The sequence below is a fragment of the Coptis chinensis genome, chromosome 8 (assembly GCF_015680905.1).
Source record: "Coptis chinensis isolate HL-2020 chromosome 8, ASM1568090v1, whole genome shotgun sequence".
Classification (NCBI taxonomy): Eukaryota; Viridiplantae; Streptophyta; class Magnoliopsida; order Ranunculales; family Ranunculaceae; genus Coptis; species Coptis chinensis.
The window spans coordinates 1,431,439-1,457,979 of NC_141463.1; the positions used below are offsets into that span (position 1 = coordinate 1,431,439).

Consider the following 26,541-nt stretch of genomic DNA (forward strand, 5'->3'; position numbering starts at 1 on the left):
AAACCACGTAAGAGAGTTGGAAAAATAAATAAATAAGAAAGTTAATGTGCGACACATTGCGCGGTTTTCCCAAAACCGCGTGTGTCTGGGCTTTTAAAATGGGCTTCAGTACGCGGTGTTGTGAAAACTGCGTGGGGTTATCCAAAACCGCGTCATTTGATGTCGAATATTTTATGTTTATCTTAAAGTTGGTTGTTTTTTTTTGTTTGGTTTAAAAATTTGATGTTTTATTGGTTTATCTCCTAAAGATGCTCTGATAACAAACTTTCTCGGCATTAAGATTACTGTATAGTATAGTAATTAGTAAGGGCATCTCCAACAGGGGGTGTAAAATTACACCTCCACCTAGGCTCCACGTAGGTGCCATTAGGATTTTACATTTCTAATTGTATACTATTGTATAGTTTATACATATCCACACTCTATACTTCCCAATGAAAAAGTGTAAAAAAAAATATATATATATTTTAAACTCGGACGACGTCCCTCTTTAATTTAAACTGGGACGTTACTTAAAGTGACGTCCGAGTTAAAAAATTACTTTAGAATTAGAAAGGGACGTTACTCCAAGTGACGTTCGAAAATTATTTCACTCAGACGTCAGTTCGAGTGTCGCCCGGGCTTTTTATTAACTAATAGTGAGAGAGAAAATTATCCACTTTCTCTATTAGCTAATACACTATTATCTACGGTATATCACTCCCCAAAAAGAGTTTTTTGATATTTGAAGTGTAAAATTTTCACTCTATTCGGTTTACACCCCGATTCAAAATGCCCTTTAAGTATAGTGCTCACAACCTTTGCTGTACACAACCGTTGGGTGCAACGTCATGCCATACCGAATCTCAACCACAGACACGAATAAATTCAGAAATAAATATCGTTTTCAACTCACCAAAAAGTTGAAAAAATCCTAGTACAAGTATCTTTGAGTAAAAACTTAGCCGTGTCAAAGTTTCTAAAATCTGAAAATTCCTAGTCTATAGTAGTCTAATAGTCTATAATCTCAACTTCCTTGTGGGCACAATTGTTAGAAAATACATGGCCATCAACCTAATCAAACTCCTAGGCATAAAGAGAAATAAAACTTTAAGGATAGGCAATGAGATCCATTCTTTTAATTATTTAAGATAACCTATACTTTCATATGTACTTTTCCATCACATGGAAAAAGAATGGCACTCAATATTCTCTCTTTATTTCTTTCCCCTGGTTGGCTACTTTACACTTGTGCTGACTGCTTGCTGATTGGGATATCAAACATATATAAAATAATTAGGACAAAAAGGTTCAAAGAGAAGATAGATTATATATAGAAACAGTTTAATAGTGGTATTGAAAGAGAAAGACTAGAGATAGGAAGAATGAAAGCTTCACCTACAAATATGGGAAAGTATAGCAGAAGAATATTACTTGTTTCATTATTATTTTTTTGAGTAGTAGAAAAATGCTGCTGCCTTGTTGGTGCAAGTTTACATGATACAAAGGAACCTTCTCATTACACTTCCTACTTCTTCTTTAACAAAAAAGATAAGTTCTTGACTTTTTTACTTCAAGATATCAACTTTTTTTAATGTCCCATGATCTTGGTTTGTGTGAATTAATGAAACAAGATCAAAAATATAATCTTTTTATCAAAATATACTGTTTTTGGATTGATTTGTGATCTGGGGTTTGTTCATTAATGCTCAAGTTGTTCTTTAGATGCATTTTGACGACTTTGGGTACTGGTTAACTGTTGTTAGTTTTCTGTTAACCGTTGTTGTTGTTGTTGTTGTAGACTTGTTAGGTTGTGTGGTAGGTGAGTTTTCTGGATTTGGGTGGATCTCTGTTTCCATATTTAATTAGTGTATATAAATTAAGATTCATTCAATAATATTGAAGATTTTGTACTCTTTTTAGATATTTTCTGATTCTCTCAAGAGATTTGTGTTTGTGTTCAACACACAAACAATTGTTTATCTGTGTTTTTTTTTTTCTTAATTACACCCACCATTTTATCTGTGGGGATTATACTGTTAACTCAACCTTGACTGTTTTTTTCTGAGAAAATTTTGATAATTTATACTGGTTTTCCGTAAAGAACTGAGATACTTTTAGAACGAGGAGAAGAAGTAGAGGAAGGAGAAGGAAACTTTGTATTATGTTTTGGAGAAGTTATTTTCTATGGGAATACCTGATAGTACACTTTTCAATATTATAGAAAAGTTTAAGACTTGGATTGGTTTGGGTGGAAGTGATATTTCCAGTGTTTCGCAAGAACATTGGATTTCTGGTAATAGTCGCAGTATGTGTTGTGATTGCAAAACACAATTCATGGATTGCAGCGCAGAGGGACAGTGTCGGAGCTGTGGTCAATTGTTATGTGGGAGATGTTTGCAGGGTGCATCTGTTGCTGAGTCTGATGGGAGGAGATGCACTGATGAAGGTGAGGAGAGTCTTAAGTTGTGCAAGTACTGCAGTTACAATAAAAGGGTTGATCCTTCTTATAATGGAAAGTTTAAGAACGACAACATCAAGTCTTTTCAGAATGATCATCTTCTCCGATTTCTTGGAGCGAAGCGACAGGGTTCTTCCAAGCTGCTGGGGGCTAACAGCAGTTTATTGTCGTCGTCGTCGGATCTCTTATCTCCACTTTCTTTCCACCGCTCTTCTAGCAGGTAGTATTCCACCCTCCTCTTTTGTACACATGCATACATGCAGTTCCCCTGATAGAAGCATTTATTAATGGATAAAAGGAAAAAGGAAAGAACAAATTTATTGAAACTTTCCGAGGGGCTTATAGTTGGGAAACCCTACGTTTAACATTTTTAGTGTTGGATATGTACCTTCAAGTTTACATTTTTGAAATTACTCAAGTATGTCTCAATATCTGTGTTTCATTTAATGTTTGACGTATATTTCATACCTGCATTTTCAATGTAGGAGTGATGACGAAGATGCGGAGGATTCCGATAAGCATTTTTTCAGTCCATCAAGTGAATCTTGTCGAGATATTTCTGACATAGATTCTTGTAACGTTAGTGCTAGACATGAGTTTTTAAGTGTCAAGTCAGTGGGATCAAGTCCTTTGGATAGTCCATCTAGGATGACTAGTACTCCTAGGTCCGGTTACTCTGTACAGCAAGAGCAAGAGGGGAGTCCAGTATCTCCAAATGATGATCCCCATCATCAAGAAGGTGTGGCTGATTCAAAAAGATTTGGGGTGGAGTTTGAGGATCGTGAAAGTACTGATTATGGTTCTGATGATATGTCAATATTTCGTGGTCAATGCGCCAAATTACAACAGACATTAAATTTTGAATGCAATGGTCCTATTTGGCTCCCTCCACCACCTGATGACAAAGAGGATGAGATGGAAAATAGGTTTTTTGAATATGATGATGAAGATGAGGATGTTGGAGAGTCAGGAATTAAGTTCACGAGTAGTAACTTTAGTACTGATATATTCCCAACTAGAGAGAAAGCAAACAAGGAACAAAAGGAGCCTTTGCAGGCTGTGGTTCACGGTCATTATAGGGCTCTTGTTTCACAGTTATTGCAGGAGGAGGGCATTTATGTGGAGAATGAAGATGGTGGTGAAGTCTGGTTAGACATAGTTACTTCAATTGCTTGGCAAGCTGCAAATTTTGTGAAACCAGATACCAAAAAAGGAGGCAGTATGGACCCTGGGGATTATGTGAAGGTCAAGTGTATAGTGTCTGGAACTCCGTGTGAAAGGTATGGCGGCCTCAAATACGTAGTTAAAGTAATTAAAGATAAATGAAACCTGTTACCTTTTACCAGTATATCACGCATCACTAATATATGTCCTTTTCTGGTTTTTTACCAGCACCCTTGTCAAGGGAGTAGTCTGTACAAAGAATATAAAACACAAGCGTATGACATCACAGTACAAAAACGCTAAGTTACTTCTTTTGGGAGGAGCACTTGAGTACCAGAGAGCTACGAATCAGTTGGCATCTTTTGATACTTTACTCCAACAGGTTTTTTCTTTTATTGAATTCTGAATTGCTCCATCCATCTATAATGGATTGTATCATTGAACACCAAAATCGTTTTCAACAGGAAATTGATCATATCAAAATGATTGTTTCAAAAATAGAGGCTCATCGCCCAAATGTTTTGCTGGTAGAAAAAAGTGTATCCTCGTATGCCCAAGAATATCTGCTGGCGAAAGAAATCTCTTTAGTATTGAATGTGAAGAGGTCGCTATTGGAACGCATAGCCAGGTGCACTGGTGCTCATATAGTTCCATCAATTGATAAACTTTCTTCAATTCGAGTGGGACATTGTGAAAGATTCAGATTAGAGAGAGTTGTCGAAGAATCTGTTGATTCCCATCAGCACAACAAGAAATCAACCAAAACTTTGATGTTTTTTGAAGGTTGTCCTAGGCGTTTGGGCTGCACGGTAATGTAACTACTTTCTTAATATGTGATTGGCATTTGCATTTGAATATATAGTGTGCTTCTGAATTTATTAACAAAAGACAAAAACACAAAGTGTGCTTCATTTTATAAGGTTATTTGAATTTTGATGTGCAAAGTGTAGTGTGCTCCTAAACTTTGAAGCATTGTCAATGCATTTAGTGTGGGACCTAATGCATTTTAAAGAATCTTGTTTTACCAATAAAAAGTAATATGCAAATGCATTGTCCTCATTATATCTATACACTGTAGTGTGGGGCCTAATAGTCTAATACAACATGGGATATGAACAATCAGATCTGGTTCTTTCCTGTCAATTGAACCCAAGAACATATATCTGACCATCCCGGACATTGGTTGCATATGAATGCATTCTGAATAATGGTAAGATTTACTTTCTTTATTAGGAACACTGAGAATCCAATCACAGGTGAGTTGCATACATGTCACCTCGTTAAGGGCACTCTTTTTATTTCTTGAGGGATGGTATCTTGATTCCCACAAAAGGTCTTTACATCTTTTGCCTGTTATATATGAATGAGGTTTTAAGAATTCCTTCATTTTCATCTTTTGGTTTCGTCATGAGCATTGAGTTTATTGATACTGCAAATTTAGTTCTGAGTTTCTGACGCTCATAAGTACCTTTTCTTAGTAATGTGCTGAATTCGAATACTTTCGTTCTCTCTACTGAAGGTCTTGTTCTTGTTTTCTATAGGTACTTCTGAGAGGTGCGCCTCGTGAAGTACTAAAGAAGGTTAAACGTGTCGTTCAGTATGCAGTATTCGCAGCTTATCATTTATCCTTAGAAACCTCATTCCTTGCAGATGAGGGTGCAACTTTTCTGAAGATGCCACTGAAATCTCCAGTTGCTATAACTGGAAGGATGATGAATGCTGATACTGATGCTGTAATCTTCAATTCATCTGTCGGTGGTGAATCTTTAATAGTAGAAGATCAGCCTGAAGGTTCATGTGAATGCTCTATGTCCAGGAACTCATCAATTTATGAATTCTCAGATGTTTCTTCCAGAAATAATGGGACCATGACCATTTTCTCTGAATTCGATAATGGAACATCCTCTTTGAATCATAGTTCTGGTTGTCGTTCTGCCCTATGTACTGACTTTGTGGACTCTATAGATGAAATGGTTGCAATCAAGGACTGGATGAAGATCTTGTTCCACGTGTGTCTCTAGGAAAATGTCACCACCCACATTGCAGAGACTTCAGAGGCTTTTCCACTTTCTCTGGCCACCAGGAATTGTCCGAAAGCCCAGTTCAACAGGAGGAAGGAACCATTACACCTCCTTGGGAGACAACAGATGATAATGAGCTAACAAGAGTGGAGAGGGCTAATGGGAATGAGGTTGTTGGTGATTACTTCTCAACTGTTGACAATCATCAGAGTATATTGGTCTCCTTCTCAAGTCGTTGTGCACTGAAAGGAACTGTTTGTGAGCGTTCTCAGCTTTTGCGGATTAAGTTTTATGGAAGTTTCGATAAGCCACTTGGGAGGTATCTTCGAGACGACTTGTTTGATCAGGTAGTCTATTTGTGTCTCCTTTTTCTTCACAAGTATGATTGATAACCTTGGTCCCTTCTAACTTTTTTAGATTTTTTGTAATGGATGTTAATGTCATCACTCTTCTGATTGCCAGGCATCTTACTGCCGGTCTTGTAAAGGACGGACAGATGCTCATATACGCTGCTATACACACCAGCAAGGAAGTCTTACGATAAATGTTAGACGCCTTCTGTCAGTTGAGTTACCTGGGGAGCATGATGGAAAGATATGGATGTGGCACCGATGCCTCAAATGTGCACACGTAGATGGAGTTCCACCTGCAAATAGAAGGGTGGTCATGTCAGATGCTGCCTGGGGGCTTTCTTTTGGAAAGTTCTTGGAGCTTAGCTTCTCTAATCATGCCACAGCTAATCGTGTTGCGAGCTGTGGTCATTCTCTGCAAAGGGATTGCCTCCGTTTCTATGGGTAAGTTTGGTCATCTCTATGCAAAACTACTCTCCCTCCTCCGTCTCCGTCTCCATCTCCATCTCATCCTTGTATATTTATTGGGAATCATATATTTATATTTTTCTGCAGTTTCTTATACTTCTTCTTTACAGGTTTGGAAGAATGATTGCATTCTTCCATTATTCCCCTATTGATATTCTTTCCGTTTGTTTACCTCCTTCGTTACTGGACTTCAGTGGCCAGTTTCAACAGGATTGGGTCAAAAGAGAGGCTATTAAGGTATGATATCAAAACTATGATTTCTATATTATTACTGAATGCTACAATCCAAACAGACTTTATAATTCTTGGTTTGAGGAATGCAGTTACGGTAAATTCTCTTACTTTTTTGACAGGTTTCCAATGAAATGGAAGTTCTATATGCTGAGGTATATGATGTACTTCACAGTATTGAACAAAGAGCTTCATCTTTAGGACAAATGTATTTAGATGAGAGTGAAGTTCTTCATCATATTACTGATCTGAAAGTTTTACTGAAAGAAGATAGAAATGAATATGAAGTAAGTCCGCTGTTTTCTCAGAATTTCCAAAAACAGAAAAAAGGGTTGGTTGTTGTTTTACGATTTATTAATTTGTGCTGCATGTTAACAGGTTTTGCTATATCCAACTTGCATTGAGGATTTCCAAAATTTAGAGAGCTCAATGGACATTTTGGAACTTAATCGCTTGAGGCGTTGCCTCTTAATGGATTCCTTTATTTGGGATCGCCGGCTTTATTCATTGGATACTCTCCTTAAATGCAAGACTTCTATGCCAAAGATTGATTCACATATCTTAGAGGTTGCAACTTACGCCAAGCTGAAAGAATGGAGAGATGAGTCATTTTTCAGGTATAGCAAGTGTAACTCTGATCCAGAAGAAAGAATGAAGTCTTTGGCGTTGTTAGAAAACCCCAGGAACCAGCCAAAGGAAGACTTTGGCTTACCTTTTCTGGATCCAAATTTCAATGAACAATCTGTAGACCAGTTGATAACCAAGTCAGTTGAGGGCTGTTGTCTTGACAATATTGATTTGACCACTGGAAGTACTCACAAAAGTCACAAGCATGATTGTGACGTTCTAGTTGAGGAGACATCCTCAACCCTCCCATCCCCTGCTTCATGTCTTTCAGACAAAATAGATTCTGCCTGGACTGGCACAGGTCTACAACCAGCAAAAGTGCCCGTTCCTTGTGTCTTACAACCAGATGGTAAGCTAACCGGATTAGATGGTGACTTTAACCAGGTTGATACTCATTCTTGTAGAGCGCTCAAGTCTCCAGTGAGAGTTTATTCATTTGATTCTGCTTTAAGAATCCAAGAAAAGATCCAGCGTGGATTGTCACCTTCCTTGTTGCAGTTGTCTTCTCTTAGGTCTTTCCATGCTTCTGGAGAATTTAGGAGTATGGTTAGAGATCCAATCCCAAACATATTAAGGACTTTATCTCAGACTTCGTCGAGGGAGGTCCAAAACTTAAGTTTCATTTTTAATTCAATGCCTGTGTTCATCTCCTCAGCTTCCCGATTGTCTGGTGAAGGGATTAGATGGTTACTTCCAGAAACAGGTTGCAGGAATATTGTTGTTCCTGTTTACGACAATGAGCCCACTAGTGTAGTATCCTATGCACTTGGTTCCAAGGAATACGAGGACTGGATTGCTGATAGATTTGATGAACATGGAGGCAGGATTTCAAATGAGAGCAGTAGAGAAGATGAACTCATCAACCTATCAGGCTATCATTCAGCGTGGCAATCTTTTGCTTCTCTAGATTCTGAAGATATTATCTGTAGAAGTCATGAAACAGATGATGCATTGATGAGATCTAGCAGCTTGTTTTCAGATCAGAAAAGATCCCCTCATTTTAGGATTTCTTTTGAGGATGAGTACTCATCCTCTGCAGGGAAAGTGAAGTTCTCTGTTATCTGCTATTTTGCGAGGCAGTTTGATGCGTTAAGGAAGAAGTGCTGCCCTGATGAAGTAGATTTTATACGCTCCCTAAGTCGTTGCAGCAGATGGGATGCTCAAGGTGGAAAGAGCAATGTGTATTTTGCAAAGTCTTTTGATGAGAGGTTTATCATAAAACAAGTGACAAAAACAGAGTTGGATTCTTTCGAGGAATTCGCACCTGAATACTTCAAATATTTGACAGACTCCCTTAGTTCGGGAAGCCCAACTTGCCTAGCCAAAGTCCTTGGTGTTTATCAGGTAAGATTTATTTTATTTTTTCCCTTTTTTCTTTTATGTTTTTTCCAGAAACTTCTTTTAAATTTTCATCATATGTTTGTGGAGGTTGGTGATCATTAGAATTCCATTCTGGTTTCTTCTAGGTAACTGTGAAGCATCCGAAAGGAGTGAGGCAATCGAAGTTGGAAATAATGGTGATGGAGAACCTCTTTTTCAAAAGAAATATTTCCAGAGTCTATGATCTTAAGGGCTCTGCACGATCTCGTTATAATCCAGATGCAACAGGGAAGAACAAAGTTCTTTTAGATATGAATCTGCTTGAAACACTATGTACAAACCCTATATTCCTTGGGAGCAAGGCAAAGAGAAGCTTAGAGAGAGCTGTTTGGAATGACACATACTTTCTTGCTGTGAGCTCCCTTACCTCTCACCCATATGCATATAATATTAGAAAGCATATTTCATAATTCATCTTATATATCCAACTAACTATTTGGCTCGTTGTGATTTTCCAGTCTGTAGATGTCATGGACTACTCATTACTGGTCGGAGTGGATGACGAGCGACAGGAGCTCGTTTTAGGCATCATTGATTTTATGAGGCAGTATACATGGGACAAGCATCTGGAAACATGGGTGAAGGCTTCAGGTATCCTTGGTGGCCCGAAAAATGCATCCCCAACGGTTGTTTCTCCGATGCAGTACAAGAAAAGGTTCAGAAAGGCCATGTCAACCTACTTTCTTACAGTTCCTGACCAGTGGTCTCCGTGAATGGTCTCATTTGATATTTTTTCACAAGAATGAGCCTTCAGCAAATAATGGAACTAGATAAATACAAGAAGTTAAGCTAACAAGGCGATCTTAAACTTTTCATTTATTTTCTTTTTCCCTGTTCATATGGCTAAAATGGCCTATACTTTTGACTATGAATAATGAAAAAGGTGGGGAATAAGAAGAGTTCCTTATGTTTTTAGTTGTTCATTTATTTTCTTTTTCTATTTTTTCCGTTCCCACCCTCTTCTTTATGTCAAAAGAAGACTGGCGTTTGGATTTAAATCAAAGTTGTAGGATAATACGTTAAGGTTGTGTTCCACAATCCACACGTATCTATTCTTATTCTTTGATGGTGGTTTACCAAAGAAGAAGAAAAGTAGATACAAGGTGTTTCCTAACAAAGTCTACCAACCGAAAGAAAGTAAGGAACAACTTCCATTTGGCTGGAGTTCACTTATCTATACTTGCTGAACACTTTCGAAAGCAATGCTGATGTGACAAGCCCCAACCTTGTGAGCACTTTTAACCTCTTTCATGGAAGCAGACCCCATTCTGCCTTAACTTTTATGGGCGGAATTGTGCAAATTAACTGGTCAATTTCGGTAGAGAAAAATCTCAGTTCTTGGAATCTCTGCTATCCAGTTTGGTAATATTATGCCTCACTGAGATTATAGTGAACTTATTTGCTAATTAACATAACAAAACTATTAGCCATCTTCTGGCCTGGTAACACTGTCCTTTTTAAAAGTTTTATCTCACATTTTTTTTTCTTCCAGGCACTCCTGTCCAGCGGTCCAGCCAACGAGCGGGTTACAGTTTACCTGCCTTTAGGCTAAGTCCAATGGTGCGGCAAAACATTAAATATGATGAAAATTGTAATTCAATAGTACGACAAAACGCTAACTCGCCAACGCTTTCAGTATAAATTTACCAATCTATACCGCTGGTTTTAACAATATAGCGTATGGTCTGCACACGGCAGCTAAAAAATTTGTTTGACCAAATTTATTTTTAAAATCTTTAACTCTGGTAAATTACATTTGTATATTTATTATTCTATTTGTTTATTTAAGAAAAAAGGGCAAAATGAAAAATAAGGAAAAAAAATTTTCCATACGGTATTGGGAGTGGCGGTTAGAGAGGTTTTTTTTGGTTTGTTTACACGCCATTTGCCATTGTCAATGACAGCTAGAGAAGTGTTTTTGTTTTTTTTTTTGTAAAAACTATTGGGTCTTAAAACGCTATCCCACTAACGTTATGAACATTATGAACTATTTTATTGTGGTTTGGTGCGATGGCGCCCCAAACCATTGGACTTAACCTTAATATGATAATATATCTCTCTCTAGCATTATATATTATAATAATTAAATTTCGCTGCCCGTTGTAAAGTGGAGCTCAGATCAGTTGTTAGAATCAGTCCACCTAAATGTAGGAAGTTCTTACGTAAGACTTAAAGAGTTAAAACCCAGGTACCCAACTACTTTATTTCGAGCACAAGTGGAACCCAAACTCCTAACCTGGAAGCCTACGAGCTTCTTGGGTCTCCACACTCTTTCGAGTATGCATGTCAGTTGGTTGATCCAACTCCTATTCCAAAAATTTGCATCAGCGAGCTTGCTGTTGTGTGGTCATGTGATCCCTACCTAAAAAGGCACGCATCAAGCGCTCTTGGCGTAAGAGCGGCTTTGTCATGCATTTGTCTACTTCTTTTCCCCAGTAAGCTACACTTATGCAGGCTACTTTTCTTTCTTTTTTTATCTTTTTGATGTACTAAAATAGTAAAATTAGTTCAAAGTTTCAAACTATGAAATAATAATTTGGCCCGCATAGTATAAAATATTGGGATACGAGTATTTATCAATACTCAATTTTTTGATATATATCGTAGATATATTTCATTCTTTTGAGATATTTTATATTGTTTTATATGCAAATATCATGAATATATTCAAAATATCATAGATGTTATGGATATTTCTTGATATATCACAATCATAGTTTCAGATTTTGGAATTTTTAAAAATTTGGAAAACCAAAATTGCCAATATTTCGACCCATATCATATTTTAATTTCGACAAGATTTCAAATCATCAATATTTTGACCTTATGTTGTTTTTTCAGTTTTTTTTTAAACCGGAATATCTGGTAGAATTCTGATATTCTGTTCGGAATTGTGAACACTAATTACAATACATCATTTATATTTATTTGAAATATAATGGTACATATTAAATAAAATTATTACCTAAAGTCCTAAACAAAATATTCCTAAATATTGTTATATATACAATATCACCAATATTATAAATATTATTGATATTAGCAATTTTATATCTCTAAACATATCGCGATTTATATATTCCTTGTTGAAAAATCGATTGATATCCCGATATTTTATAATGTGATTTGGCGAATAAGAATTTTCAAATAAATGCCAGGAATGAGAAACTGAAAAAAAGTTTAGGTGTAACTTGTAATTGTAAGGAGTTGATGCATAATCTCATAAGCAATAGAGATGGTTCAAGTTGAGAGCTTGATGATTTTATTCCTAGTAATTAATGTCTTGCTCAATCAATACTATATATGTAAGCTATTTTTGTAATATTTTGTTCTTTTGGTTTAAAAGAGTTCACAACATGGAACTTATGAACTAGGTAAATGGGCTCTGCATCATACTACGATTAGTCTTCCTCCGTTGGACTTTGGAGTAGGGGTAGCAGTTTTGTACACGACTTGTTATTCTGCTAACTTGACATGAATCCAATATGAAGTTAGCGGGTTCGGATTGGAAAAAAAGATTTCTGGGTCATTTAAGGGTTGACCTACCAAACCCCTCAAATAAATGGGTTGGGTTAGGTCACATATGTTAACACGTTAGTAGACCCGATTAGTTCTCGGGTCTAATAGGTCGGATTATCAACCCATGACCTGAATAACCCGTTTTAAGATAAGTTTCATTATTTTATAAAATCTCATTATCCCAACAACCTAACTAAAATAAATGACTAAAAAGAGAAAGATTAGCCGTCATATTCATTCGATAATTATATGTTCCGTTATTTAAATTTCATTGATATGTAATTGAATTATGGATGGTTTTTAAAAATTAATATATATATATATATATATATATATATATATATATATATATATATATATATAAATAAAATCGTTAAATACTAAATATTTTGCATATAGGTTGTATGTGAATCCGATCCGAAACTGATATAAAATCTTATCTATCTCGCAATTACCTAAAATAAACGATTAAAAGGAGAAGAATTAGCTATCATATTGATTCATTCGATATAGATATGTTTTATTATTCGATTTTCATTAATATGTAATTAAATTATTGATGGTTTTTGAGAATTAATACATATTTATATATATATATATATATGTAATTCTCAATATATCATATTGAGAATTAAATTATTAAATTATCGAAATATTATATATATATATACGGTTTGTCTAGGGTGCCACTCTTATAGTGACACTCTCATCTCACTCTTCTCTTGAACCGTCGGATCCACCTCAAGATCTCATGATCTAACAAACCAAATTCTAACCAATCAAGTGGGGGTAAAAACGTCTTTTCCTTCTCATCTTCTAAAAAAAAGAAAAAAAAAACAGATCTACCAAAAAAAAAGAGGGATCGACTATTGTTAAAACCCAATTCCATCGCCATTAACGACCACCTGAGCTCTCTGAACTTCACTCTCTCTCGAGTTCCAATTAAGGTATGCTTCCATTAACACATTTTATTCTCACTCACTACTGCAAACTTGAATTCGTAAAACTAACAACCTCATTTCCTCTCTAATTTTCAAACATCATTTTGTTTATTGATAATGTAAATGCAATAAACAACTCAAGATTTACTCTTAAGTGTAAGTTACACCTTCGTTTTTATTTAATTAATGTCTTTCAATTTGATGCCATTGTAGTTGTGTGAACTGGAAACTAGATCCGGGTATTGTGATTCTGGTATATATATATATATATATATATTAGTTTATATATATATATATATATATATATATTAGTTTATTAACATTGTGTTATTTAATTATGCAGTTTTTTCAATTAGTCATTTGAAAGCTACTATTTAATATTATTTTTCATTTATCAGTAGAGTTACTGTCGGTTGGCGAAAGAGGTTTCCTTTTGTGTCAAAATGTTCTGTATGTGCCTAGAAATGCTTTACTTATTGGCCTTATGTTATTATAGTCATCTAATAACTTTCTTTATCTCACATACACACACAGACATAGAAATTATACATGCAGAGAGGTTTATGCTTAATTGTAACTATATTTTGTTTTTTTTAATCGTTTATAATATTGAATTTTGATTTAATTTAGGTTGCAATGATTATAGTTATGATTGATATCATCGTTTAAAGACGGCGACAATTTTGGTGAACTCTGTCAGAGTTTTGAATTCTGTCAAGAGTTCGGTGAACTCTGTCGAGTTTTCGCCGAGTTAGGTGAAGAATATATTCGGTGAACTCGGGAGAGTTCAAAGGTGAAAGCATATTCGGTGAATTTCGTCGAGTTTTGAACTCGTCAGAGTTTGGTGAACTCTATCAGAGTTTTGAACTCTGTCAGAGATTTTGAAATTTAGAAATTTAGAAATTTAGAAATATCGGTTTTATCGAGAAATTAGATCTTGAACTTGAGGGAGAGATCGGACGGTTCAAGAGAAGAGTGAGATATATATATATATATATATATATATATATATATATATATATATATATATATATATATATCGGTTTGTCTAGGGTGCCACTCTTATAGTGACACTCTTATCTCACTCTTCTCTTGAACCGTCCGATTATTCCATTTCAATGAAGATCAAAATTTATCGATAAAACCGAATTAAAAAATTTCTCTAACAATTTCAAAATTTTCTCTCTCTCTAAAATAACTCTCTCTCTCTCTCTCTCTCTAAATCTCTCTCTCTCTCTCTCTCTCTCTCTCTCTCTCTCTTCGGGGGTATCATTTCTCGATAGGTATCATTTGGCAATTCAACTACCGGTTGCATCAATTCAAATTTAAACTTCTTTTGATTGCCTTTGTGGATAGAATTGATAGATATGTAATTACTATAGTGCACTTTTGGTTATGGTGCTTTTGCCTATTGGAGCGTTTTAATTGACACTTGGATTGTCATTATACCATAAAACTTGAATTTTGATTTAATTTAGGTTGCTATGATTATAGTTATGATTGATACCCTCGTTTAAAGGCGGGCGACAATTTCGGTGAACTCTGCCGAGTTCAAGAAACTTGCATATAGGTGAACTCTATCGAGTTTTGAACTCTTTCGAGTTAGGTGAACTCGGTCGTATTCTTCATGCCGTGATTTCGCCGAGTTTTGAACTCGGAGTTCGGTGTCTGTCGAGTTTTGAACTGCCGTATTCTTCATGCCGTATTCTGTCAGAGTTTTGAACTCTTTCAGGGTTCGGTGAACTCTATCAGAGTTTTGAACTCTGTCAGAGTTTGGTGAAGTAGCATATTCAGTGAACTCTCGAGTTCGTGAGTTTTGTTTTGAACTCTTTTCGAGTTTTGAACTCTATCGAGTTTTGAACTCTTTCGAGTTTTGAACTCTTTTGAACTCTATCGAGTTTTGAACTCTTTCAGAGTTCGGTGAACTCTGTCAAAGTTTTGAACTCTGTCAGAGTTCGGTGAACTAGCATATTCGGTGAACTCTGTCAGAGTTCGGTGAACTCTATCAGAGTTTTGAACTCTTTCAGAGTTCGGTGAACTCTGTCAAAGTTTTGAACTCTATCGTATTCTTCATGCCGTATTTTGTCGAGTTTTGAACTCGCCGGAGTTCGTGAACTCTATATTTTTGAACTCTTTCGAGTTTTGAACTCTGTCGAGTTCGATGAAGTGAACTGAAGCATATTTCGGTGAACTAGTGATACGGTGAACTCGCCGAGTTAGGTGAACTAGCATATTCGGTGAACTCGCCGAGTTGGTGAAGTAGCATATTCGGTGAACTCTGCCGAGTTTTGATGTTTAAGTTATTTATTTGTTTATGTACATTGGGATTTTTTGACCGTTTAAGTTATTTTATATTTTAATTTTTTTTCGATTTATAGAAATGGAGACAGAGACATCAATCAATATCGAAGAAGACGTAGTTGGGTCTTCGCCTACTAAATCCCCGCTCAAAGCACGCAAACATTAGTCGCTCCTTATATAGGAATGACTTTTACAAGTGTTTTGAGGCAAAGACTTATTACAAAGAGTATGGTCAACAAGAGGGATTTGAGACTCGTGCTCGGACGACTTCCAAGCAACAAAATCAGTGGATTTGGTTAGTGGTTGTTTCTTGGTTTGCTCACGTGAAGGGGTTAACAAGAGAGATGAAGTCCGATCGAGAAATACATCAACTATCCGGTGTGGTTGCCAAGCTAGAATAGGTATTAAGAAAAGAATGCATGAAGAGATATATGAGGTCGGTTGCTCATAATGACCATAGTCACGGTTTGGTGACCCCATTGAAGAGAATTTGCATGAAAACTAACAAACATATGCCCGGCAAGCGGGTGAAGTGCTTGACCAAGATATTTAGTGATAACGGTTTATCCGTTGGGAAAGTGGCATTTGTTTTCCATGGAGAGGAAGTTGGGTTTACACGAAAGATTGTTGGAACCATTATTATGGTTTGACCGAAAAGATGCCTAAAGAAGGTGATGCAACCGCCGCGGCCGCAATATTTTATGCGTAAGAGTGCCGAGGATCCCCGGTTCTACTACGCTTATTGATTTAGATGAAAATGGGACTCGCGGTGAACTTTTTGGGTTCATGGGAGGTCTCGATGCCAAGATGACTATTTGGGGATGTTGTGTCTTTTGATACCACATATCGCACCAATGCATATTCCATGCCTTTTGCCCCTTTTATCGAGTCAACCATCATTATCGGTCGATTCGGTTTGGTTGCGCATTGTTGCTTGATGAGACGTAAGATACATTCATATGGCTATTTAAGGCGGCTTGCAGACCATGGGTGGTCAGGCGCCAACCGCAATCATCATCGACCGGGATAGAGCGATGATGCAGACCATTGCCAAAGTGTTTCCTAGTACTTTCGTCATCGTTATCGTCTTTGGCATATTATGCAGAAATTCAAGAGAAGATATCATTTACCAAATTTGAGACATTGGTAAGCGAGTTGAAGAACACTATTTCTTTTCGTATAAGATTGTTGATTTTGAGAGAAGATGGTGTACAATCATTGAGAGAAGTATGAGTTGTCCGAAAATCCTTGGTTGTGAGATATATTCAATGCGGGAGAAATGGGTTCCTTGTTATCTAAGTGGCACCTTTTTGTCGGTATGCACGGCACGGGTCGAAGTGAATCGATGAATGCTCATTATGACCCGGTTTGTCAATTCGACGACTACGCTTTATGCAGTTTGTACATGGTAATGAGAAGTCTTTTGGCTTTGCTTGCTAGGAAAGAAAGAGATTCCGATTACAAAGACCGAAAGCATAGTTCATGGATTGTGCCTAACGATGCTTTTCCTCCTTATGCATGCCGGTGAAGGTCTATACGATCTCAATATTCAATAAATTTAAAGAGCAACTAGAAAAGGCAAAGATGGAGTACAAAATTGATGGGGAACAGATTGACATGTATGGAACCGGAAGCTACATGGGGAAATGGAGAGACATTTGAAGAATTCGTTTGGAGAGTGAGTTTCGATAGAGGAACCTTAGGGAGATCTGCGAATGCAAGTACTTTCAGTTTATGGGTTTGCTTTGTGGTCATATCTTAAAGGTTTTTATGCGCTACGAGATTGAAGAGATTCCAAACCATTTTAGATTGACGCGGTGGATGCAAAAGGCTAACACTTATAGAGCGGAGTTTGATACTGGATTTGTGGTCGGGAATGTCTCAAATGAACCTTTGAGAGTGGCTCATTCTATCAAGGTCGCTTCTCAAGTGGCTTACGATGCGTCGCATACTTTTGAGGGTTATTCATATTTTATTGAAAAGATTGGTGAAATGGCTATTGAAATTTCAAAGTTTAATGAGACTTTCTACAAAGGAGACGCGTAGGTTGCAGAGCCTCCGATTTCGCGAGCCTACGATACCTTCGATTAATACATCACGTGAGTTTTTTATTTGAATGTTTAATTTGATATAAATTTAGTGTTTAATTCGGTGTTTAATTTGATATAAATATTTATTTTAATTCGGTCTTTATTTCAGTTATTGATTTTGAATCCCAACATTTCTCAAACAAAATGGAGGGGGAAGAAGAAAGCGGATAGATGGAAATCCCCCAAAGAGATAGCACTAAACAATTCAGAAAAAAAAGTGTCACGATGTGGGATGATTGCTAACCATGACTTGAGAAATTGTCCGGAGAAAAATAATACGTAATCTGTCGATTGTAAGTATAGCTTTATTCAAAACTCTTTGATTCTAAATGTTCACTAGTTCTAATGATATTTTATCTGCGCGCCATGGACTTCATTGATGTATGGACTTGTTAAGAGTGGTTTAGATATGGTAGCCTTGTTAGAGTTTTATCAAGTCTTGTTAAGTTGAACTGTGTCGAGGGTTGTGTTCTATTGCATCATTATGTCCATTGGATAGTATCTAATGTTGCCTGCTAGGCTCTAGATAGGAAACATCATAATGATAGACCGGTGCTTTTTTTGATAACTTCTTTCTCCCTTTTTATTCTCAAAGTTCAATATTGCTGGTTTAGGTTACTTTTGGGGAGTTTAATTAGACCGAAGTTCTAATATCATTGATGTTGTAAAAAAGAAGTATGGCTCAAGGAGAAATGGAGAATCTAGAGGCAAAGCTTTGCTTTTTAGGTAAAATATCGCCTACTCATCCGTTTCGTTTCAGCCCCTCGACTTTGCATCGATGCCACAAGATTATCACCGCCACCTTGACTATGCACCATTCAAGAAAGTCGTCAAAATTGAGTTATTAGCTACAACGGGAGAAATTGTTGTGGAAAGAGCGAGAGAAGAAGAAGAAGTGTTGAAAGAAGGTGGAGAAGTTGAAGAGATTTTCGAAACTTGGAGTGAAAGGCTTGAACAAGCCAAAGCTAGGTGTAAGGCGGTGCTATATTTGTTGCTAATTCATTCGATGTGCTTAAATGTTGTAATACGTAACAATAATATTTGGGATTGCATAAAGCATTTTGATGTGCTTATTATAAATGTTATTGTTGTTACACAAAGCGTGCCCACTTGCAATTTTGTTCCGTAAGTTGATATGATGTATTGATGCGGATACTATACCACCAAAGATAATGCCAACGTTTGTCAACAACAAATTTACCTCAACTCATATGATCATCAATCAACATCAACAAAATTTAGCTCAACCGATAAATTGCCAAAACACGAAACTTAAACGTTTTTGCCTCTTGACCGTGTGGTGGAGGCAAAAAAGAGACTTCAAATTTTTATGTTCAAATCAAGCGATATGGCGCGAAGTTCAAATCCCAAAACGCGATCGCTTTGGATTTGGCGGATGTCTGTTTGGGTCCCAAAGTCCCAAAACGCGGTGGCCACACCGTTTGGACTAACGGCATGGCCTCAAACGGTGTGGTGTGGCCATATCGTTTGGATTTGAACTTGCAAAAAAAATGGCGTGTCTATTTGGACTTTGTCCCAAACGGCATGGCCACACCGTTCAAGAGGCAAAAAAACAGATCTTTTGTGTTTTGGCAAAAACATTGCGTACTGCATTATATTTTTGTGTTTTGGCAAATAACATTGGGATTTTTGTTGATAACATTGGGATTTTTGTGTACGCATTAGATTATTAATAGAGATACTTATTTGTGACAAATTAAAATCATGAAGTTGTCGGAGAGCACAAGAAGAGCCATTGAATGGATATAAACCGAGATCTAAGCAAAGCACACATATACAAGCAGCCCCGTAAGTAAGTATAACTGTTTTACTCGACAGCCAGACGTCCTATTAAAATCAATGCCTGCTAATAGCATAAACATAACCAAAGGCCATTCTTTGGCATGCCGTTTTACTAGATCTTGCACCAAAAAACCCTAGGATCTTAGGTAAACATGAAAAGAATGACAAGTCCAAAGCAAGATCATTATCATTTCATATTTTAACAATGTGACACCATGTGAAATACATTGTCTGAATTACTGAACATAAAGCTAAGTTGCTACATATCAACAACTTGCACTTACAAAAGAGTCCTAACATAACATTTTTTGACTATAAAGAGATTTCCAATCTAGCTTTCTGACTTTAGTTGTATATCTAACTCTTTGTTCTTTATCTCCTTCCTGCAAAACAAAAAAAATTGAATAAACAAATCAGTCAAGCAAAGTTAAATCAAAATGTTTTATTAAGGTCTGACAGAAAAACTAACCTCTCCACTTGCTTCCTCATGTTCACCATCTTCCGCCACCACCACCATTTGCCTAATTACCCCCCAATAAAAACACATGAATCAGTATAAATACTACCACATATGTCAAATCCAACACCAAATCTAGAAACCTCATTGATTGGAAAACTCTTGAACTTAAGTCATGATCAACTCTCAAAAGAACAAAGAAAGACAAATGCCAATAAACACTCCCCCGTGATCATCTCAACTAACACAAACTGAAAAGTAAAGGAAAACCCGCATCATCTCAAATGCTAATAAACACTCCCCGCATCATCTCAACTAACACAAACTGAAAAGTAAAGCAAAACCCGCATCATCTCAAATGCTATAAACACTCCCCGCATCATCTCAACTAACATAAACTGAAAAGTAAAGCAAAACCCGCATCATCTCAAATGTCAATAAACACTCCCCGCATCATCTCAACTAACACAAACTGAAAAGTAAAGCAAAACCCACCAAAAAACAAACACAAATTCCAACTAAAATGATCTCCTAACTCTTTCTTTAGCTCCAAGACACACAGTACACTTACAACTCTCAGTCTGCTAAAGAATAAGAGTTAAGAAAGAAAGAATCTTGGAATCAATACCCTTCATTTCCAGTGCGCACAATAACTCTGTAGCACTGTGCACAATGCATGAGCATTTTTATCTACCAGACAAAAAACAAAACCACCCTCACTTCCCACTTCCCCACTTAAAACTCTAAAAAAATAATACAAGAATTGATAAACACTATTGAGAACTGATAAACACTATTGAGAACTGATAAACCATTGAGAACTGACAAACAAACCATTTCCATTTCCAACACTCGTCCCAACACAAGATAAAAGGAGGTAAACTAACCAAACTAACCACTAAACCCTAAACTAACCAAACTCAACATACCTAAATCCTATGCTCCTTCACGATATCGTCCGCCAATGAACTTGCACCGGGTCAAATTGTATGCCTCCATGAACTCGTTCTGTGCATCGTCTGGAATCGTTGTCCCACCCAATTGCAGGCCTTGATTGAGCAAGCGAGAAATTTCATCGACGACGGGGTGCTGTCAAAATTAAAACGAAAAACTACATTAGTATATACATTTACATTTATAAAATACCAAAACAAAACAAAACAAAACAAAAATTAATGTTGTAAGATATTAACTCACCAGATTATGATATGGAAGACTCTGTAGGGAGTAGTGACTAAGATGATCAGGGTTTATCATTCGAATATGACTATTGTTTTTGTACCAACTCATGTATCTACTAACACACTCTCATGGATAAGACGGAATGGGTCCTCGTTGTTCAAGTTGAATCAAGTGATTCTGCCATTTATTCCAGTAGGAAGACGCAATATTAAATTTCACATCATACCCGCGTCCGGAAGTAGTTCGCGTCGAGGTCTTTGGTCTTGGGGGATCTAAGGGTACAAACCGCATATGACCCAACCGACACTGACAACCCTCAAACATTTCTTCGCTTTCGACATTATCAAGAAAGCATATAAAATCCCTCGAAAAATGCTATTTCATCCACCGCCGTGTAGCTCGGACTTCAACATAGGGATACCATTCAACCTGTCAAATAGCATATGATCGAGAAAATTAATCATTAACCACATACTAATAATATCAATTAATAAATAAAACTATTTACATACAAAAATGCTTACATCGGTACAAGTCATATTATCAATTGTGGCTCGGGTATGCTTCAATGCAGCTATTGTGCTAGCATAAAAAGACTGAGTAACTGAGTACATATGAGCACGGGACATGCTCAAATGATAGTCCTCATTTGGGTATGGCCTGAACACTGGGAAGTACTCATAAATCCATGCCTACATTAATATAGACACCCAGTTAATATTGTAATAGATAGATAAAATTGACATTGAAAAGAAAAACAAAAAAACTAATACCTGTAGGAGAGTGAAATAGCCTGAAACACCCTTCACCTTGGCACTTGTGGCAGTCCCAAGACCCCTGTACAAGTAAGCCAGTAAGGTTGCACCCCACGCGTAGTCTCGATTTCGCAAATTCGAAAAGCGGTCTCGGATAACAAACGGAACCGCAGTATTTCGGGCGTGACGCGGTCGGTGAAGGTGGTACATCCAAAGAAAAATAACGGATAAGCTCTCACAAACTGCGACCTCTTTTTGGGTTGGCGCTTCTTCACAACAACCCCATTTTCATCACGTAAATCTTCATCCGTTACCTTCCCAAAAAAATCGCTTCATCAAGAAATCCATCCTAACTTTGGAAGTGAACTTATTGGATTTCATCTCCGCATCTATCTTATCCATGGGTATGCCAAGATATTTGTGGAGGAGTCTTTTTGTATGTTCCAAGGTCAAATCAGTGTCCCCAGTCACTGCTTTGTCTCTGATCGGAACTCCTAAGAGTTGGGAAACATCATCCAACGTGATTGTCATCTCGCCCCACGGCATATGAAACGTGTTGGTCTCTGGATGCCACCTCTCCACAAACGTAGAGACCAACATGGGATCCTGATGCCTGTATACACCTAAGACCAGAGCACATAAACCGGTCCTTTGAAGCTCCACGTGAAAAGTAGAACAGTCTGAACACTCTCCGATGATATCCTATTGTACCAACTTGTTTAGGTGCCCATGGCACTTCAACACCCCTCGCTCCGCCTAAAACAACAAAAACTTAGTATTAATGTATGCACAAGTTTCAGAATACAAAATTTAAATACTAATAAACACTATATGATAATATTACCGCCCTCCCAAACATCGCGAGCCGATTACCTTTGCATAGTCATACAACGGATGTGACACACAAGGGTCACCTCCATAAACACCTCTCTTGAACTCCAAGTCATTGTTAGACTTTCTCACAATATTCACTGAGGTGCTGTGTACATGGACTTCCTCGTCATCCTCCTCCTCCTCCTCGCCCTATTCCTCCTCGTCGGTCTCCTCTTACGCATCATCAACACCCTCTTCTTCACTATCAGCATGACTTAGAACTACATTCTTCCCACGATCCATATTTACGTCATCGTCATCTACATCTACATCTACATCTAAATCTAAATCTAAATCTACATCTCTACATCTACATCTACATCTACATCTACATCTACATCTACATCACTCCGGAATCTGCCCCTTTCTTCTCTTTTGATTTCCTAACTATACACCACTTACAACATTTGGGATCATCCGCTTTCCGATCCCCCTACTTAACCGATGCGAAGTGGTTGTTCTCCTTCCTCTCTTTTCTCGGGCTCCTCATCGCGACCGAACTACTACTCCCCCCACCTAACAACTTCTTAGTACCCGTGAAAACACTTTTTCTTTGCATTATTTACATTCACATTCTTTGTTCGAGGCATTGCTACAAAATAAATAGGAGTTAAAAATAAGACATTCAACTAATTCAAATTGTTGCAATACCAACGTGAAAAACAAAGAACGAAATAAAGGCGGTGTGCATGCCAATCTATATCTAAGGTGTGCATGCTATCTAGGCAAACTATACTCCTCTATTAAATCCCCTCCACACACTAACAAAAAACCCAATCTAATTCAAGCATGCTAAATCGACTAGGAAAACTTTGCGAGAACGACTCATGTAAAACTTTAAAGCCGCCATGGAGATAATGAACATCGAAAAAAGAAGCACATTTGTAAAACGAAAATAGTCGACGCGGCATAAGAGAGAAACAATATAAGAGCTGAAGCTCGATGGGGAAAATGAAAGGGCCATAATCTCACGAGTGGAGGAACGAACAACTGTCGATACTCGATCTTAAGTCTCTAACTCAAAAACTAATGAATATGAACTGAGTGTAGAAGCTATTAAAGTCACAGTTATATACATAGCACATCAAGATCAAGAAGTCAGAGAAAACTGTAGAGTCGAATGCATCTACTTTGCACACACACACACACATATATATATATATATATATATATATATATATATATATATATATATATATATATAGCATGAGGCATTATAGAAAAATTGCTATCAGTTATTAAGTTGGATTCGAGCATATGACATAGATGCAAGTTAAATGCAGCCATGTGGTCTTGAGTTTGAGGCAAGTACAGTGTCGGCGATACACATTAATGAATTTTGGCGTCTCTCTTGCTAGTTTGGGACGTCCAACATAAACTAATTAAATGTCAAAAACTTTTAATCTTTTGTACTTGCATGATCTTCATGGCAAATTCTTAGCTGGAAAGAAGCCTTACGACCATGCATGAGAGTACCAGGGTAGGACGGTAGGTAGTCGGGACCTTAATTAGTTTAGTTAAGCGTCACACTCCTACTATGATTTGCATCTACAAAATGGGTGTCTAGAATTCAAAAGAATTGAATCAAACATAACATTATGTAAAAAAAAAAAAAAAGGATAGAAAGATAGAACAGTTATCTGAAACAGAGCTATATATTTATTTTGAATCAAGCAAAGCGATTACTCGGTCGATATGGCCTCAAATAAAAATCTAGTGATATCAACAGGAGAGACAATAAGTTCATAACGTCATTGCTTGATTTAATGATTTATTTATTTTGAACTTGGATAAACATAACATTGATGTCTCTGTCTCCATTTCTATAAATCAAAAAAATTAAAAATATAAATAACTTAAACAATAAAAAATCCCAATGTACATAAACAATGTAAATAACTTAAACATCAAAACTCTGACAGAGTTCACCGAATATGCTACTTCACCGAACTCTGACAGAGTTCACCGAATATGCTACTTTACCGAACTCTGACAGAGTTCACCGAATATGTGTTTGTCACCGAACTCTGACAGAGTTCAAAACTCTGAAAGAGTTCAAAACTCTGATAGAGTTCACCGAACTCTGACAGAGTTCACAGAGTTCAAAACTCTGACAGAGTTCACCGAATATGCTACTTCACCAAACTTTGACAGAGTTCAAAACTCTGATAGAGTTCACCGAACTTTGACAGAGTTCAAAACTTTGACAAAGTTCATCGAATATGCTACTTCACCGAACTCTGACAGAGTTCACCGAATATGCTACTTCACCGAACTCTGACAGAATTCGAAACTCTAACAGAGTTCACCGAATATGCTACTTCACCGAACTCTGACAGAGTTCACCGAATATGCTACTTCACCGAACTCTGACAGAGTTCAAAACTCTGAAAGAGTTCAAAACTCTAATAGAGTTCACTGAACTCTGACAGAATACGGCATGAATAATACAACAGAGTTCACCGAACTCTGACAGAGTTCAAAACTCTGACAGAATTCACCGAATATGCTACTTCACCGAACTCTGACAGAGTTCAAAACTCTGACAAAGTTCACCGAATATGCTACTTCACCGAACTCTGATAAAATTCGAAACTCTGATAGAGTTTACCGAACTCTGACAGAATTCAAAACTCTGACAGAGTTCACCGAACTCTTGACAGAATTCAAAACTCTGACAGAGTTCACCGAAATTGTCACCGTCTTTAAACGAGGATATCAATCATAACTATAATCATAGCAACCTAAATTAAATCAAAATTCAATATTATAAACGATTAAAAAAAACAAAATATAGTTACAATTAAGCATAAACCTCTGCATGTATAATTTCTATGTAATACGTGTGTGTATGTGAGATAAAGAAAGTTATTAGATGATTATAATAACATAAGGCCAATAAGTAAAGCATTTCTAGGCACATACGAGAACATTTTGACACAAAAGGAAACCTCTTTTCGCCAACCGAAACGTAACTCTCTAATCGATAAATGAAAAATAATATTAAATAGTAGCTTTCAAATGACTAATTGAAAAACTGCATAATTAAATAACACAATGTAAATAACTAACATATATATTAATAAATATATATATATATATATATATATATATACCAGAATCACAATACCCGGATCTAGTTTCCAGTTCGCACAACTACAATGGCATCAAATTGAAAGACATTAATTAAATAAAAACGAAGGTGTAACTTACACTTAAGAGTAAATCTTGAGTTGTTTATTGCATTTACATTATCAATAAACAAAATGATGTTTGAAAATTAGAGAGGAAATGAGGTTGTTAGTTTTACGAATTCAAGTTTGCAGTAGTGAGTGAAGTGAGTGAGAATAAAATGTGTTAATGGAAGCATACCTTAATTGGAACTCGAGAGAGAGTGAAGTTCAGAGAGCTCAGGTGGTCGTTAATGGCGATGGAATTGGGTTTTAACAATAGTCGATCCCCTTTTTTTTGGTAGATCTGTTTTTTTTTTTCTTTTTTTTTTGAGAAGATGAGAAGAAAAAGACGTTTTTACCCCCCACTTGATTGGTTAGAATTTGGTTTGTTAGATCATGAGATCTTGAGGTGGATCCGACGGTTCAAGAGAAGAGTGAGATAAGAGTGTCACTATAAGAGTGGCACCCTAGACAAACCGATATATATATATATATATATATATATATATATATATATATATATATATATATATATATATAATCGTGAAATTCTAAATATTTTGCATACATGTTATATGTGAATACGATCCAGAACTGATTTGAAATTGACTTGCTAAACTATCGGGTCACCCGTTATATAAGTGGGTTGAGTTTGGTTTTGACAAACTCGACACGATTAGTAATTGGGTCGAGTTTGGATTTGCTCTCTTAACACATGACCCAAATATGACACGATACGAATCCGACCCAACACGATCCATTGTCA

General features: G+C 36.7%; 1 protein-coding gene across 1 annotated transcript; it reads left to right on the forward strand.

The window, feature by feature from the left end:
• The first annotated feature begins 1,943 nt into the window (after nt 1-1,943).
• Nucleotides 1,944-9,604, forward strand: FAB1C (FORMS APLOID AND BINUCLEATE CELLS 1C). The gene is given in 12 exon segments (XM_086575699.1): nt 1,944-2,660; nt 2,926-3,720; nt 3,833-3,986; nt 4,069-4,413; nt 5,146-5,563; nt 5,566-5,972; nt 6,088-6,419; nt 6,554-6,680; nt 6,797-6,961; nt 7,053-8,645; nt 8,768-9,034; nt 9,140-9,604. Coding segments are annotated over 12 exon segments (5,352 nt in total). The 5' UTR covers nt 1,944-2,166; the 3' UTR covers nt 9,395-9,604.
• The last annotated feature ends 16,937 nt before the right edge of the window (nt 9,605-26,541 follow it).